Source organism: Salvelinus alpinus, chromosome 2 (assembly GCF_045679555.1).
Source record: "Salvelinus alpinus chromosome 2, SLU_Salpinus.1, whole genome shotgun sequence".
In the NCBI taxonomy this organism is placed as follows: Eukaryota; Metazoa; Chordata; class Actinopteri; order Salmoniformes; family Salmonidae; genus Salvelinus; species Salvelinus alpinus.
The window spans coordinates 124947248-124963351 of record NC_092087.1 but is presented as its reverse complement, the minus strand read 5'-3'; the positions used below and the strand labels follow the sequence as shown (position 1 = coordinate 124963351).

The window sequence follows — 16104 nt, the reverse complement described above, 5'->3', positions numbered from 1 at the left end:
CAAGGCTTCATTATTCTGACCTGATTCTGACAGTAGGCCTTATTTCCCTTACTTTTTAACATTGAAATAATGTTTGGCAAATTCAATATTTCAAGCTGAGAATATATATATTTTTTAACTCAACTGCTATTTTTGTAGAAATATTTAGGTTTGAAAAAACAAGTATAGTATCGTTTCACCTGTTAGAGATGTTCACCTCCGCACCGCTAGGTGGCAGTCTTATCACGCTTGCCTTTACGCAACGTAAACGTCATCAGTATGCGACAACACACTAGCACTGCCGCATGACCTTTCTTATTTGGAAATTGAAATATCTAGAAAATGCATGTTTGTTTCAGAATATGATCTCTTCAAAGACTGTTTTGAAGAAATCGCACGTATTTAGTTGTCTTAATTAGGTTTACAGAAATGTTTCGTTTATCAGTTATAGTGTGTGGTCGAGGCATTTGTAAAAAGGTGAGCGTTAAGCTAGGCTAATGCTAACTTAGCTAGCTGTCACTTTATTGACGATATATAAAGATGTAGTGGATGAAGTTACTGCTGGCACATATAAAAGCTCAATTTCAGATGTTCTTTTTTTAGTTGGCTTCATCTTTCTCTGGAGAGAACGTTCTACCCTCAAATTTACGCATCCCTTCCAATCTCGTGGACCGTGCAAGAGCAAGTAAGGTCTGCTTTTTCATTCACTGCCTTCTATCATGCACTATGGATCATTGAACTGATGGTGCGAATTTGAAGAAGCTAGTTCTATACAGATGCATGTAGACTGCAAGACCCTGCACAGACTCTAGACACAAAGATGTATTCCCCCATTCTTGAATGCAATGTTGGTGTGTCATTTTCAGAGCATTCATTTCCAACTAGGTCAGATGTAAGAAAGCTATTGATGACTTGTGGTCTCTTTCCAGAGAGGCCTCCTCCTCCATCAGACTCCAGTCTTCCTGTGTTGAGGAGGTGTGATGCTGCCGTCCCTGTACACCTGAGCCCAGTACAGACATGGGTGGAGACGTTGGAGAGGCGGGACAGTGAAACTTTGGGTTTGGTTGACCTCCACCCCGATGTCTTTGCAGTCCCTACCAGGTAAAACTGTCAATGTCTAACATTTGTATTTACATTTAAGTAATTCAGCAGAGGCTCTTATCCAGAGAGACTTACATATTCAGTGCTTTATCGTTTGGTGGGAATAGTGACGCTTAAATTATTTTGTTCCCACCAGGATTGACATACTCCATGAAGTTGAACTCTGGCAGAGAAGTTTCAAGAGAATTGTAAGTAGCTGCTGTTGTGGCCATATTATTAAAATTAGGTGATGAGAAGTACAGGCATATTTCTGTAGGTTTATACCCAAAGCTCTGTACTTATGAGTTGAGCTATATTTGACTAAATGCACCTGCTCCTACTATAATAACTGAAAATCTCCCTTAGAGCCATGCCCACACTAAGGTCAGATCGGAGGTGAGAGGTGGAGGAAGGAAACCCTGGAGACAGAAGGGAAGTGGCAAAGCACGACATGGAAGCATCAGGTCACCTATATGGAGAGGAGGTGAGGGTCTCAGTCTGTATGGGCCAAGTCAGTAGTATTGTGATAAGTGGAGGACAGCATTTTACTGGACACATACAGTTCAACACACAGTGACAAAACAAACATTACATTTTACAGTGCCAGTTCCAAGAATGAACAGACACATCTGTCATCTAAATATCAGTCCAAAAGAAGGAACAGTCCCAGCTAAGAGCCAAAGTCATTGGAGAGATTTAAAACAATTAGAATAAATTACATAATTTCTGTTTTGCAGGTGGTGTTTCTCATGGACCCAGAGGACCAACTAGTTTTTACTACATGTTGCCCATGAAAGTACGTGTTCAAGGACTAAAAATTGCCCTCAGCTCCAAACTGGCCCAGGTATGTACCATTTTATTTGTGAAAACACTTTTCACAAGTACAAGTTCATTCACATCTTAAAAACGTCCTCTGTATTGTAATGAATGCTTTTTAATTATGCCATCTACATTCCTACTGTATTAATGTTGGGTGTTTTTCAGGATTATCTCCATGTGGTTGACACTCTGAACATCCCCACACCTGACCCACAGTACCTCATGGACCTCATCAGATACCGACACTGGGGGGAGTCTGTTTTGATAGTGGATGCGTAAGTATCAGCAGTGAAAGAGAAAAAAACCCCTCTGTGGACATCCTAGCTGAGGATTGAGTCTTTGATATTTTACAGGGGCGAAGAGCTTCCTGAGAACATCCTTCAGGCCACTGAGAGCTTGAAGACTGTGAATGTCATTCCAGCCTTAGGTAAGATGACACTGATTTTAAAAAATCGGGAGGGGGGGGTGCGCAACTAAATATTAAGGTGTTTAATGTTTTGTACACAGTGTATAATTGATCTAGGAGCAACATTGTTACATAGTACCATGTAAACTGTAATTACTGTTACTACACAGGCGAGGGCAAATTAATGTGAAGTTCAAATGTTTCCTGTTGACTTTTCTTCTACAGGCCTGAACGTTCATAGCATGCTAAAACACGAGGTCCTGATCCTCACCCTGGAAGCAGTGAAGTTTCTGGAAAACAAGCTGCTTTGGCACGATGAACGCTTCACACCGCTGTACCCGTTCAAACTCCCCTACACTGACCTGCCTTGAAGGCACTGGGTGAAGTAATAACGTCATGTAACATATTCAACGATCCAAATGTTTGTCGTGCATTTTAATATGTTCAATAAAAACTTGTGAATAAATTAATGTTAATGATAAAATATATGCAAACTGGTGATTAAAAGAGAGCCTATTTAAGGCGTAAGGTACATGATGCCTAGAGTCGATAGTTGTTTGGCGGTAGGAGTCCATTGGCCAAGTCATGTCGTATTTCCCATCTCAGGGCGGAGCGTTTCTTCTCTGTAGGCACCACGTAGGTGTTGGGCACAAATACTCTTCGAGGCTTCGGCTGAGGGAGACAATACAATATGTCAATGTTTTCAGTCATCGCAAGGTATTTACCCCCCCAGAAAAACATTGTTTATATATTTTCAGTTAGGCCATGTATGACCCATGTCTGTGGTTTCCAGGGAGCAATGCAGCACAGCTCAATTCAAATCAAATCAAATTTTATTAGTCACATACACATGGTTAGCAGATGTTAATGCGAGTGTAGCGAAATGCTTGTGCTTCTAGTTCCGACAATGCAGTAATAACCAACAAGTAATCTAACCTAACAATTCCACAACTACTACCTTACACACACACACAAGTGTAAAGGGATAAAGAATATGTACATAAAGATATATGAATGAGTGGTGGTACAGAACGGCATGGCAGATGCAGTAGATGGTATAGAGTACGGTATATACATATGAGATGAGTACTGTAGGGTATGTAAACATAAAGTGGCATAGTTTAAAGTGGCTAGTGGTACATGTATTACATAAAGATGGCAAGATGCAGTAGATGATATAGAGTACAGTATATACATATGAGATGGGTAATGTAGGGTATGTAAACATTATATTAAGTGGCATTGTTTAAAGTGGCTAGTGGTACATTTTTACATAATTTCCATCAATTCCCATTTTTAAAGTGGCTGGAGTTGAGTCAGTATGTTGGCAGCGGCCGCTAAATGTTAGTGGTGGCTGTTTAACAGTCTGATGGCCTTGAGATAGAAGCTGTTTTTCAGTCTCTCGGTCCCTGCTTTGATGCACCTGTACTGACCTCGCCTTCTGGATGATAGCGGGGTGAACAGGCAGTGGCTTGGGTGGTTGTTGTCCTTGATGATCTTTATGGCCTTCCTGTGACATCGGGTGGTGTAGGTGTCCTGGAGGGCAGGTAGTTTGCCCCCGGTGATGCGTTCTGCAGACCTCACTACCCTCTGGAGAGCCTTACGGTTGTGGGCGGAGCAGTTGCCGTACCAGGCGGTGATACAGCCCGACAGGATGCTCTCGATTGTGCATCTGTAGAAGTTTGTGAGTGCTTTTGGTGACAAGCCGAATTTCTTCAGCCTCCTGAGGTTGAAGAGGCGCTGCTGCGCCTTCTTCACAACGCTGTCTGTGTGGGTGGACCAATTCAGTTTGTCCGTGATGTGTACACCGAGGAACTTAAAACTTTCCACCTTCTCCACTACTGACCCGTCGATGTGGATAGGGGGGTGCTCCCTCTGCTGTTTCCTGAAGTCCACAATCATCTCCTTTGTTTTGTTGACGTTGAGTGTGAGGTTATTTTCCTGACACCACACTCCGAGGGCCCTCACCTCCTCCCTGTAGGCCGTCTCGTCGTTGTTGGTAATCAAGCCTACCACTGTAGTGTCATCCGCAAACTTGATGATTGAGTTGGAGGCGTGCATGGCCACGCAGTCGTGGGTGAACAGGGAGTACAGGAGAGGGCTCAGAACGCACCCTTGTGGGGCCCCAGTGTTGAGGATCAGCGGGGTGGAGATGTTGTTACCTACCCTCACCACCTGGGGGCGGCCCGTCAGGAAGTCCAGGACCCAGTTGCACAGGGCGGGGTCGAGACCCAGGGTCTCGAGCTTGATGACGAGTTTGGAGGGTACTATGGTGTTAAATGCTGAGCTGTAATCGATGAACAGCATTCTCACATGGGTATTCCTCTTGTCCAGATGGGTTAGGGCAGTGTGCAGTGTGGTTGCGATTGCGTCGTCTGTGGACCTATTGGGTCGGTAAGCAAATTGGAGTGGGTCTAGGGCAGGGGTGTCAAAGTCAAATGGACGGAGGGCCAAATAAAAAATTTAGCTACAAGCCGAGGGCCGGACTGTTCGAATGTTCATTGAAAAAATTTTAAATGACGCATATAGTCTAGTGAACCTAATTGAACCTACTGAAAACCTAACAAATATATTCCAATATGATCAGATAAATAAAGCAATATTTTCTTATGGCTCTGTCAGTAATCTTTAATTTTCAACAGACACAAAAGACAAATTTCCTTTATATAAAAATCCCCATAACATGAACATTAAATGAAAGAAACCGGTATTCAAGGCACCATCAGTAGCCTATATTTTCTATTTTAGCAAAAGTGGGCTAAATTTACTTCAAAGAAAAAAACAATAATAGCAATTTTCTATCATCCACTCAACTGAAATATTTTTAAAATATAATTGGATTGAAATACAATAAAATAAAGTGCAAAAATCTATTAATCAAAAACAACACTTTGTTTAAGGAGAAGTAACATGCAGTGAAAACAAATATTAAACTTTAACTTTTAAACTTGAACTGAGTAAAAACTCTAAATATGTGATTGCACAGTAATGTTCACTTGTTTGAGGTTGAGGGTGATACTTGGTGGTGTCCCATCTTTTCCACAAGTTCATCAATGTTCGGGGTAAGGCTCTGAGCTGAGGAAATCCTCAGAATTGAGTGGAGGTGTTCAGCAGTAAGTCGACTTCTGTGTGATGTTTTGTTCAGGTTCATCAAAGAAAACAGTTGTTCACACAGGTATGTGCTGCCAAACATAGACAACGTTTGAGCAGCCTGGATGCGCAGCTGGGGCATTGTGTCGGGGAGGAAACGGGCGAACTCCGCAGCACCCACTGCCGCATATTTTGCCCTCAGTGCATCATTGCATTGGAGGTCAATCAACTCCATTTGGAGGTTTGGTGGTGAGCTTTCCACGTCAACAGCAAATGGGTTACCGAGCAGTTCCAACCTGCTTTTTTGTGCTTCAAAGTCAGCAAATCGGCGTCGAAAGTCAGCGGCAAGCATACCTATTTTATCAGCCAACTGTGCGCTCGGGAACGCACTGGTAGAGAGCTTCTCTTTCATGGTCTGGCAGCTGGGAAAGTGGCTCAAATTTTCTTTCCGCATCTGCGTCTCCCACAGAGTCAGTTTGGTTTTAAATGCCTTCACTGTACTGTACATATCAGAGATGACATGATCCCGACCCTGCAGCTGCAAGTTCATTGCATTCAGATGACTCGTAATGTCACACAGAAAAGCCATTTCACACAGAAACATTTCGTCTCGGAGTTGTGTTGTGTCTTTCCCTTTGCTGTCCAAGAACAGACAAATCTCCTCACGAAGCTCGAAACATCTTTGAAGCACCTTTCCCTGGCTTAGCCATCGCACCTCTGTGTGATAAGGCAAATCACCATGCTCCGTTTCTAACTCCGTCAGAAATGCCTTGAACTGGCGGTGATTCAAACCTTTGGCTCTGATAAAGTTAACTGTGCGCGTGATGATGCTCATTACATGCTCCATTTTCAAGGCTTTACCGCACAACGCTTCCTGGTGTATGATACAATGATAAGCTGTCAGCTCACCTGTCGCGTTTTCCTCTTGCATCTTTTCCCGTATCTTCGCCACCAGTCCGCTCCTGTGTCCACACATCGCAGGTGCTCCGTCGGTTGTCAAACCCACGAGTTTTTCCCAAGGCAGCTCCATCTCATTTACACAGCAGCCTACTGCTCGGTGCGTCACCGTTGCATTGTGGGAAATGTAGTATTGGTGCGTGTAAAAGATCTGCGGGCTGCCGGCTTGCTGCGGTCTGCGGGCCGGTTCTAATAATAAATCAAGATCATCCCAGGGGCCGTAAAAAACCTTCTCGCGGGCCGGATGTGGCCCGCGGGCCTTGACTCTGACATATATGGTCTAGGGTGTCCGGTAGGGTGGAGGTGATATGGTCCTTGACTAGTCTCTCAAAGCACTTCATGATGACGGAAGTGAGTGCTACGGGGCGGTAGTCGTTTAGCTCAGTTACCTTAGCTTTCTTGGGAACAGGAACAATGGTGGCCCTCTTGAAGCATGTGGGAACAGCAGACTGGGATAAGGATTGATTGAATATGTCCGTAAACACACCAGCCAGCTGGTCTGCGCATGCTCTGAGGACGCGGCTGGGAATGCCGTCTGGGCCTGCAGCCTTGCGAGGGTTAACACGTTTAAATGTTTTACTCACCTCGGCTGCAGTGAAGGAGAGCCCGCAGGTTTTGGTAGGGGGCCGTGTCAGTGGCACTGTATTGTCCTCAAAGCGGGCAAAAAAGTTGACATCCTGGTCCGCGACGGGGCTGGTTTTCTTTTTGTAATCCGTGATTGACTGTAGACCCTGCCACATACCTCTTGTGTCTGAGCTGTTGAATTGCGACTCGATTTTGTCTCTGTACTGGGACTTAGCCTGTTTGATTGCCTTGCGGAGAGAATAGCTACACTGTTTGTATTCGGTCATGCTTCCGGTCACCTTGCCCTGGTTAAAAGCAGTGGTTCGCGCTTTCAGTTTCACGCGAATGCTGCCGTCAATCCACGGTTTCTGGTTTGGGAATGTTTTAATCGTTGCTGTGGGTACGACATCGTCAATGCACTTCCTAATGAACTCGCTCACCGAATCAGCATATTCGTCAATATTGTTGTTGGACGCGATGCGGAACATATTCCAATCCGCGTGATCGAAGCAGTCTTGAAGCGTGGATTCAGATTGGTCGGACCAGCGTTGAACAGACCTGAGCGCGGGAGCTTGTTGTTTGAGTTTCTGTTTGTAGGCTGGAATCAACAAAATGGAGTCGTGGTCAGCTTTTCCGAAAGGGGGGCGGGGGAGGGCCTTATATGCGTCGCGGAAATTAGTATAACAATGATCTAGGGTTTTTCCAGCCCTGGTAGCACAATCGATATGCTGATAGAATTTAGGGAGTTTTGTTTTTAGATTAGCCTTGTTAAAATCCCCAGCTACGATGAATGCAGCCTCAGGGTGTGTGGTTTCCAGTTTACAAAGAGTCAGATAAAGTTCGTTCAGGGCCATCGATGTGTCTGCTTGGGGGGGAATATATACGGCTGTGATTATGATTGAAGAGAATTCCCTTGGTAGATAATGCGGTCGACATTTGATTGTGAGGAGTTCTAGATCAGGTGAACAGAATGACTTGAGTTCCTGTGTGTTGTTATGATGATCACACCACGTCTCGTTAATCATAAGGCATACCCCCCCGCCCCTCTTCTTACCAGAAAGATGTTTGTTTCTGTCGGCGCGATGCATGAAGAAACCAGCTGGCTGCACCGACTCCGTTAGCGTCCCTTGAGTTAGCCATGTTTCCGTGAAGCAGAGCACGTTGCAATCCCTGATGTCTCTCTGGAATGCTACCCGTGCTCGGATTTCATCAACCTTATTGTCAAGAGACTGGACATTGGCGAGTAGTATGCTAGGGAGTGGAGCGCGATGTGCCCGTCTCCGAAGCCTGACCACGAGACCGCCTCGTTTGCCCCTTTTTCGGCGTCGCACAGGGTCGCCGGCTGGGATCAGATCCATTGTATTGGGTGGAAGGCAAAACACTGGATCCGTTTCGGGAAAGTCATATTCCTGGTAGGAACGATGATGAGTTGACGTTAATCGTATATTCAGTAGTTCCTCCCGACTGTATGTAATGAAACCTAAGATTACCTGGGGTACCGATGTAAGAAATAACACATAAAAAAACAAAATACTGCATATTTTCCAAGGAACGCGAAGCGAGGCGGCCATCTCTTTTCGGCGCCGGAAGTGGAGCTCAGTGCATCCTCAGTGGTTTTACTTATTCCTGTTCAAATTCTTTAAAAAGTGGACCGTTCCTTGAAGTATTCACTAATTTGTCATGACTGGAAAGGTGGAATGTGATTGGTTAATGATTAGTGGGCATGGCTTGGGAGGCAGGTTGGCTAGTGGGTATAACACCTTGCCCAAACCCCATCGTGCAAATTTATTTTGCCCCCCCCCACACCAAACGCGATCACGACACACAGGTTAAAATATCATAACAAACTCTGAACTGATGACATTAATTTGGGGACAGGTCGAAAAGCATTAAACATTTATGGTAATATAGCTAGTTAGCTTGCACTTGCTAGCTAATGTTAATTTGTCATATTTAGCTAGCTTGCTGTTGCTAGCTAATTTGTCCTGGGATATAAACATTGAGTTGTTATTTTACCTGAAATGCACAAGGATCTCTACTCCGACGATTAATCCACACATAAATCGTTTCTAGTCATCTCTCCTCCTTCCAGGCTTTTTCATCGTATCTAAACTTTCATTGTATTACCACGACTACCGGCAAAACAGTTCGTCTTTCATTCACCCACGTGGGTATAACCAATGAGGAGATGGTACCTGCTTCTATAAACCAATGAGGAGATGGGAGAGGCAGGACTTGCAGTGCGATCTGCGTCAGAAATAGGAATGAGTTCTATTTTAGCCCTTGGCGTCGCAGACGCTCGTTGGTGCGCGCGAGCAGTGTGGGTGCAATAACTGAATAACAAGGATTTCTACATTTATTTTGCGACGTACGCAACGTGTCCGGTCTGGTCAGCATGTAAGACAACAGGTCCCAGGTTCAACACCTGATGCTGATTTTGTTTTTAAAGAACAGTGGGTTGGGCTTACAGCGATTAATGGTGAAAAGGAGAAAAGGCATGCCTGGGTCATTGCCCCCAAGTGGCAGAGAGCGTAACATGGGTTGCAATGCAGCAGGTCCCTGGTTTGAATGCGAGTCCCGCATTATACAATCTCTCAAGTTGGATTACTTGAATAAACAAATGAACGTAAAATGTGGTTATTCCCTCAGAACAACATGGAATAAGAAACTCATCTGTCCTGTCTTCTCTAAATTAGGGGAAAGAGGAATCAAAACACATACTTTGTCCATTTACCTTACATTCCACAGAAATGTGTCTTAACACACACTGGGCATCAGGATACTAAAAGCAATTTCTTGAAATATTGAATGTTGACATGCATAATTTATGCGGGGCATGGACTAATGACATTCTATTGTTTTGGGGGGGGGTCCATTTAAGGAATTTTCTTACCTGAAATAATGAATGACAGGATGGTTACAAGATTATAAATGAAGCATACTCACTGGTAGAGGTTGGTACGCGAGCTGTTCCTGAAAATACAAAGAGTGATTAATTCAGACATTATGGTCATGCATCCTTATAATTCATCATGATTTGTCCACTACATGCAAAAAGTGGTCTTCAAATAAAGTATGTAAGCCAACTGAGTTTGTTATGGAGAAGGTGTTCATACCCTGATTTCCCAGTGCAGTGCTTTCCTATCCTTCTCTCCTGGCGCCTTGAACATTTCCCAGTCCTGCTTGTACTGGAAATACCTTTGGAAGATGGAACAATATGAAAATGTAGCACAGATCCACAGCAGTAATCTTTCAAAATATGTATACTGATTATTTAGACATTTTGGTAATTATCCTTTTACTTTGCCACTGGGTCGGTCTTCTTCAGGCTTCTGGTGTGAGGGTGATCCATCACTAGGCGGATAACTGGAAGAGCAGACATGAGTGACTACGTTTAACTGGGGCACATTGTAACAGGACGATGACGTGTAACAGCAGTGTGGGTACTTACACGACTTGGGCCGGGGTCTGATGTCACTCTCGCTCTGAGATCTGGCCTGTAAGAGATTTAAAACATTTGTTTTCAACAAACATACATGTATACCCTTTGCAACGATTCTCAAAAAAGATCCTGGATGTGAGGATAAATTATATTTATTCCAAAAACATCAAACCCTACCTCTTCAAAGAGTATTCTAAATAATCCCACAGAATCCCCCCCTTCGTGAACTAACACTCACACTTTCTCCCCTCTTACTAGCTCAGACTTTGCTGATAGCTACTTTGAGGAAAAATGTACTTACTATGACTGATATGTGGTTGTCCCACCGAGCTATCTTAAGATGAATGCACTAATTTAAGTCGCTCTGGATAAGAGCATCTGCTAAATTACTAAAATGTACCCATGTTTAATCTTCTGAGATTAATAAACAAAACCGAAGTTAGCTCTCAAAAAGGCAAGAGTACCCACCATGCCTCTGTAGGCTTTGAAGGCACTTGGGAGACAGTCTGATTCAGACCTGTCACTCAGACTGCCTGCATCCTCACTCTCCAGCTCCGACTCCTGGTGGGTGGACATGGACACATGAATCCCTCCCAGACGCTCCCCCAGCCCACTCACTGCACCTGAAAGGGAGACATAAATGGGGAAACAATTAACACGTTAGCCTTAGTTACCACTGTGTAAGGCCATAAGCAATGCTAGTAAGCTCTAGGCAGGTGTTTTATGATCACTGAGCCGGACAGGCCCAGCACATCTCACATTTTAGTTATACAAGTGCTGCAAGAGGGATTATAGTACTATGCACTGGATCAGTGGTTCCCAACCAGGGTACTTGACCTATCCACAGGGGGGTACTTGATAAGACTCATGAGACCATAGGCTTACTGGTAAAATGCACAAGGGGGTACTTCAGGGGCAAAATTCAGTTGGTGGTACAGCAACCGAAAAAGGTTGGGAACCACTGCCATGGATGACATGACTTTCAACTAAAATTTCAGGCAATTTCTTTCGCTTTGTTCTCATGTACCATAGGCTTACTGGTAAAATGCACAAGGGGGTACTTCAGGGGCAAAATTCAGTCCATTATGCACATACTTGGACTAAGGGGATGATACCTATAGAAATTGTATTTTCATACTATAGGGAGAATAGACCGGGTATGCGGTTTACCCCTTTTGTGTCTTCTGTTATCCTCCCACTCTTCATAGGTCTTAGTAGACTTGGAATCAATTAACTTAAAATCTTTATTGCTCGCCGGCGACTCCAAATCCTCCCACTCCTGCTCATCCTTCTCTTCTTTCCTGTCTTCCTCACTATATCCTTCTCCGGTGGGCCTCTCATTGTCTTTGCACTCAGTGAGAGAACTTTCTTCGGGACACATCCCATCTAATACTGCCTTGTCATTTTTAGTCTGAGCCAATGTATAGTCATCTTCACAGTAGTTCACATCAGTGCGGTCTTTGCGCTCCAATTCAACAGGAGGATGATCTTCACAATATGCCATATTAGAGAGGCTTTGACTGTCTTCCAACTTCTCCACAGCTTGTCAAAAAAGTCCACGTGTAGTCTAGCACTAAGCTTTGTTTGTCAATATCAACAGTACATTTCCAATAGCGCCTAACGAACCTATTCACAGTTGAATAGCTTGTGACATTTGTTTCCAAAACAGACACGTCAAACATTTCCAAACCAACAATCATAAAAGATAGGCTTAGCTTGCACGTTAAACCAGTATTGTACTCATGGTCTCCTTCGTCAGCAGAGCTGCTTTGCTCCAAGAGTCTTGATAAATCCATAGCGTGTGGGACTTTTTACTTAAATGTAGTGGCTTTCGAATAGCCATGGGAAAACCAGTTGCAAGATTTGAGACGCAAATCCAAAATCCCATAGAAAGTCAAGAATCCAATGGCTTTAAACTTTAAATGTTTTATATGTAGAATCCAAAATGATAAGTGCATGGTAAACAAAGGTTCCAATATTCCATTTAAATTAAAAGATCAAGGTAAGACGTATGTGGGTCCCAGTAACCTAAACATTTGCCATAACTAGCAGGCCCTACTTCTTGTCTCTAAATACCAAATGAACCTATCTGGGCGGGCCTGTCCATACTTTAATTCTGGCTAGAGGGCATAATTTACCTATTCTCAATCAAATCATAAGACCACATAACCAAATTAATATATACACACCTTATATAGAAATTAAATCAAGTTATTCTAAATGGAACAATATGACCTAATAAACAAATATTTGCATAACCAAAGAAATAGAAACTGGCTCCAACAACAGGAATCTGAAAACTAAATACAATAATATACCCTGTAGTTTGGATCCTGGGTGCTGATTGGCTGAAACAGCATTTCAGCCATGTGTATATCAGACAATATACTTGTTTACTGGTCTATTTATGTTGGTAACCAGTTTATAATAGCAATAATATACCTTGTGGGTTTGTGGTATATGGACAATACACCATGGCTAAGGGCTGTATCCAGGCACTCCACGTCGCACGTAAGAGCAGCCTTTAGCCGTGGTATATTTAAGCAATAAAGAGTTGTGGCCAATATACCACACCCAACGGTTGTTTTTATGCGCGACACAAACCGGTTTCCAACATAAATATAACAGTAAACAAGTAGTTGTGTCATACCCGTAGTATATTTAAGCAATAAGGCCCGAGGAAGTGTGGTACATGGCCAATATACCACTGCTAAGGGCTGTTCTTAGACACAATGCAACGCGGCATGCCTGGACACAGCCTGTAAGCATGGTATATTGGCCATATATCAAACCCCCGAGGTGCCTTACTGCTACTATAAAATGGTTACCAACATAATTAGAGCTGTAAAAGTAATTGTTTTGTCATACCCGTAGTATACGGTCTGATATAACACAGCTGTCAGCCAATCAGCATCCAGGACCCAAACTGCCCAGTTTATAATGGCCAACATACCACACCCCCTCAGGCCCTTATATTTTAAATATAGTACTCCTAAGCCTTTATGCATAACATTATTGAATTACCTGAATCTTCACTATGTGTTGATTCATCGCAGACGTGAACTTGGCCTTGATGTTTCCTTTAGGAAGAAACAGAGTGAGGTTGACTCAAGTATCCTCAATAGCACACGTGATCATTATAGTCTTTACAAAGCCACACGTGACCATTATAGTCTTAACAAAGCCGCCTGATGTAAACTTAACGTACCTAAGGACTTTCCTCTTAATAAAGGGTCTCCCATGCGCTCCTGTGTCTCGGTCTGGTGTGGACGACTGACTGACAGCGAACGATAACTGCTGGAGGTCAGTTAGGTCTGGATCCACTTCCAGCCTATTAGGGGCTGTTGAGGGGCGCTGGTACTTGGGGGCAACAGAGTGCTGAGTGTAGGAGTCATACTCCTGTCTGGCACCATAGTTACTGTTATCTCTGCTGTATGTGGAGGTTAGCACCTGGGTGGAGCACCGAACAAAGTAACATGCCATTCTAGTATTAGCATTATTATTATTTATATATAAATACAACACAGCTAGCTTATCTGCTGGATGAAGGGGGACTGAATGATTTGGGACAAGAATATGTGAATATATACCTGTCTTTCATGGTGTGATGGACCAGCCTGCGCAAACACATTTCTGAAGGCTGCGGTGTTATCCTGATGTACTGTTAGGGGGAAAACAAGGAAATTACGATCAAGAGACTCAAGAGGAACCACACTGCTCATCAAAAGGTGCAACCAATACTTACTGACCAGGGCCCAGTTTCCCAAAAGCATCTTAAGGCTAAGTTCATCATTAAAACCATAGGAACCATAGGATCCCATGGCTCTAAGATGAACTTACCCTTAAGATGCTTTTGGGAAACCAGGCCCAGTTATATTTGATTATGTAGTGGACATGAGAACACGTACAGTGATCTCACCTTTAACCTTGGTGACTGCAGGAGGACTTTTGAAGATGGTGCTTTGAGATCTTGTCGAGTTCAATTCACTGGACGAGTGGCTCTTAGATTTTTCATGTCGGATCAGGTCATCTAGATCTAAATACACACACACACGTACACACACGTACACACACACGCACAAAGTTGCTTCTCCACCAATCTGACAGCTAACTTGCAGCGTGAAAGTCACAAGACATCACAGTTATTTCAGATTTAGTCAGCATTTGGTCATCAAAATGTAGGCCTATATTTGCTAATTCTATCAACCCACCTCTTTTGAATTCATGTAGTCTGTGTCTTGGTATGTTGTTGTAACCAAGTGCCTCCAATTGGTATTGTATTTCATCTTCTGAGAAATCCAGCTGTTCCATTTCCTGAAAAATAATTGTCCCATAAATGTAATATAAGCAAACGTAAGTAGTTAGTAGTTGGATAGTTAGATGGATAGCGAGATACTGCTAGATAGATAGATAGATAGATAGCTACATGAGAAATGATGGATAGCAGAGAATAATGATGTAAGTGATTGACTAAAATCAGCAACAAGTTGTTAACTAACTTCAGGCTAGACAACCACCAACCAAACTCTCGCTACAATCAACCAAACGTTCATGATCGCTTCCTTATCTAGCTAGCCCAAATCAACAAAAGGGATGCACGCTAGCAACTAACGTTAGCTTCAAATACACGTTAAATGACCCAATGGCCCGCTAACGTTAAGTAGCTAAATTATAATAGAACTAGCTAGCTAACTTAGCACGCTAGCAGGATAACAAAGACAGCAGTTCAACACAACAGGCCATTTTGCCAATGCTAACATTGATTGATAAAATGTGTTTTACCTGTACAGTGTGAGCTTCTTATAATAAATGCATGACGTTAGCTACGTCTATTTTGCAGCACAAGTATTGAATGAAACAGTTAGCTAGTTACTGTTGTATTTTCAGTACCAAGACAACAACACAGCTGTTGTTGGAAAGAAACGACGCCCTTTCAGTATTTTCTTCGGTGGATTTAACGTTGTCCAGAAATATCGCCGCCTTGTGCAAGGAAGACCGTGTGGATACCCTGGCAATGCAGTCAGTGCCTATGATGATGATGCCTTTACAAGATTTTGTCTGAAATGTTTGTGTGCTCGCCAGTTAGCGGTGCCATCCCTATGGAAAATAAATGGGGAAAGAATAGGGTTTTGGAAAAAACGCCGAAAATATGGTCTGAAGTCAACATGATTAGGAGCTTGTATGCGTTTTGTTCTATAAGATAATAGCAGTCAGTTAACATGACCTTTATGAATTATGAAGCCTTTATGTGATATATGTATATATTTTTTTATTATTGCATAAATTATTCAAAATTCACAAAAAGTGATGTTAGTTTATGACGATTATCTCATAGAACAAAACGCATACACTTTCTTAAGCCTGTTTATCACAGACCTTATTTTAGGCGTTTATCCAAAAACGCCATTAATTTTCCTCAGAGGCTTTGTCCAACGAACCATGGCGGAGTTAGTGCCTACAAAAAAGACGACATTGCTACTATATTTCTCTCTATGAGATGGCTATATAAAAATAAGCATTAAAGCAAGTCAATCAAAATTGACAATGTAATCAGTGGGGATATGTGTTTGTTGAATAATAGATCTCACTCACGTTTATTTCTTGTAGGCCGCCAACAATGTCTAAAATCAAATCAGGCTGACAGATTTAAATTCATTTTGCTCTCTCATTTACAAACTCTATGTTGAAGAAATATTGCATTGATGATTGCATCAGCAACATAATTTATGCTGTATGTTATACCTGTGCAGAAGCAGGCTAGGTTTTA

General features: G+C 42.9%; 2 protein-coding genes across 2 annotated transcripts; one reads left to right on the top strand and one right to left on the bottom strand.

Annotated features, from left to right (window-relative positions):
* The first annotated feature begins 236 nt into the window (after positions 1 to 236).
* On the top strand, positions 237 to 2816 carry mrpl4 (mitochondrial ribosomal protein L4). The gene is made up of 9 exons (XM_071390512.1): positions 237 to 456; positions 583 to 664; positions 909 to 1080; positions 1217 to 1268; positions 1426 to 1543; positions 1797 to 1903; positions 2044 to 2153; positions 2232 to 2305; positions 2510 to 2816. Exons 1-9 carry the CDS (start codon positions 409 to 411, stop codon positions 2653 to 2655), a joined length of 909 nt encoding a protein of 302 aa, XP_071246613.1. The 5' UTR covers positions 237 to 408; the 3' UTR covers positions 2656 to 2816.
* Positions 2705 to 15275, bottom strand: LOC139568586 (centriolar and ciliogenesis-associated protein HYLS1-like). Its single transcript, XM_071390511.1, has 12 exons — positions 15120 to 15275; positions 14549 to 14651; positions 14257 to 14373; positions 13928 to 13998; positions 13546 to 13787; positions 13362 to 13417; positions 10806 to 10960; positions 10347 to 10392; positions 10198 to 10261; positions 10012 to 10093; positions 9842 to 9868; positions 2705 to 2956 (listed from the first exon to the last, which is right to left on the bottom strand). The coding sequence occupies exons 2-12, from the start codon at positions 14646 to 14648 to the stop codon at positions 2825 to 2827; spliced, it is 1092 nt and encodes a 363-aa protein (XP_071246612.1). The 5' UTR covers positions 14649 to 14651; positions 15120 to 15275; the 3' UTR covers positions 2705 to 2824.
* Between the last annotated feature and the right edge of the window lie 829 nt (positions 15276 to 16104).

Coding starts and splice junctions, on each gene's coding strand:
- LOC139568586 (XM_071390511.1), bottom strand. CDS start 14,648: ATGGAACAGCTGGATTTCTCAGAAGATGAAATACAATACCAATTGGAG. Junction 14,374..14,548: donor ACTACATGAATTCAAAAGAG/GTGGGTTGATAG, acceptor GTGTGTATTTAG/ATCTAGATGACCTGATCCGA. Junction 10,961..13,361: donor AACACATAGTGAAGATTCAG/GTAATTCAATAA, acceptor TCTCCCTTTCAG/GTGCAGTGAGTGGGCTGGGG.
- mrpl4 (XM_071390512.1), top strand. CDS start 409: ATGTTTCGTTTATCAGTTATAGTGTGTGGTCGAGGCATTTGTAAAAAG. Junction 1,269..1,425: donor AGAGAAGTTTCAAGAGAATT/GTAAGTAGCTGC, acceptor AATCTCCCTTAG/AGCCATGCCCACACTAAGGT. Junction 2,306..2,509: donor GAATGTCATTCCAGCCTTAG/GTAAGATGACAC, acceptor TTTCTTCTACAG/GCCTGAACGTTCATAGCATG.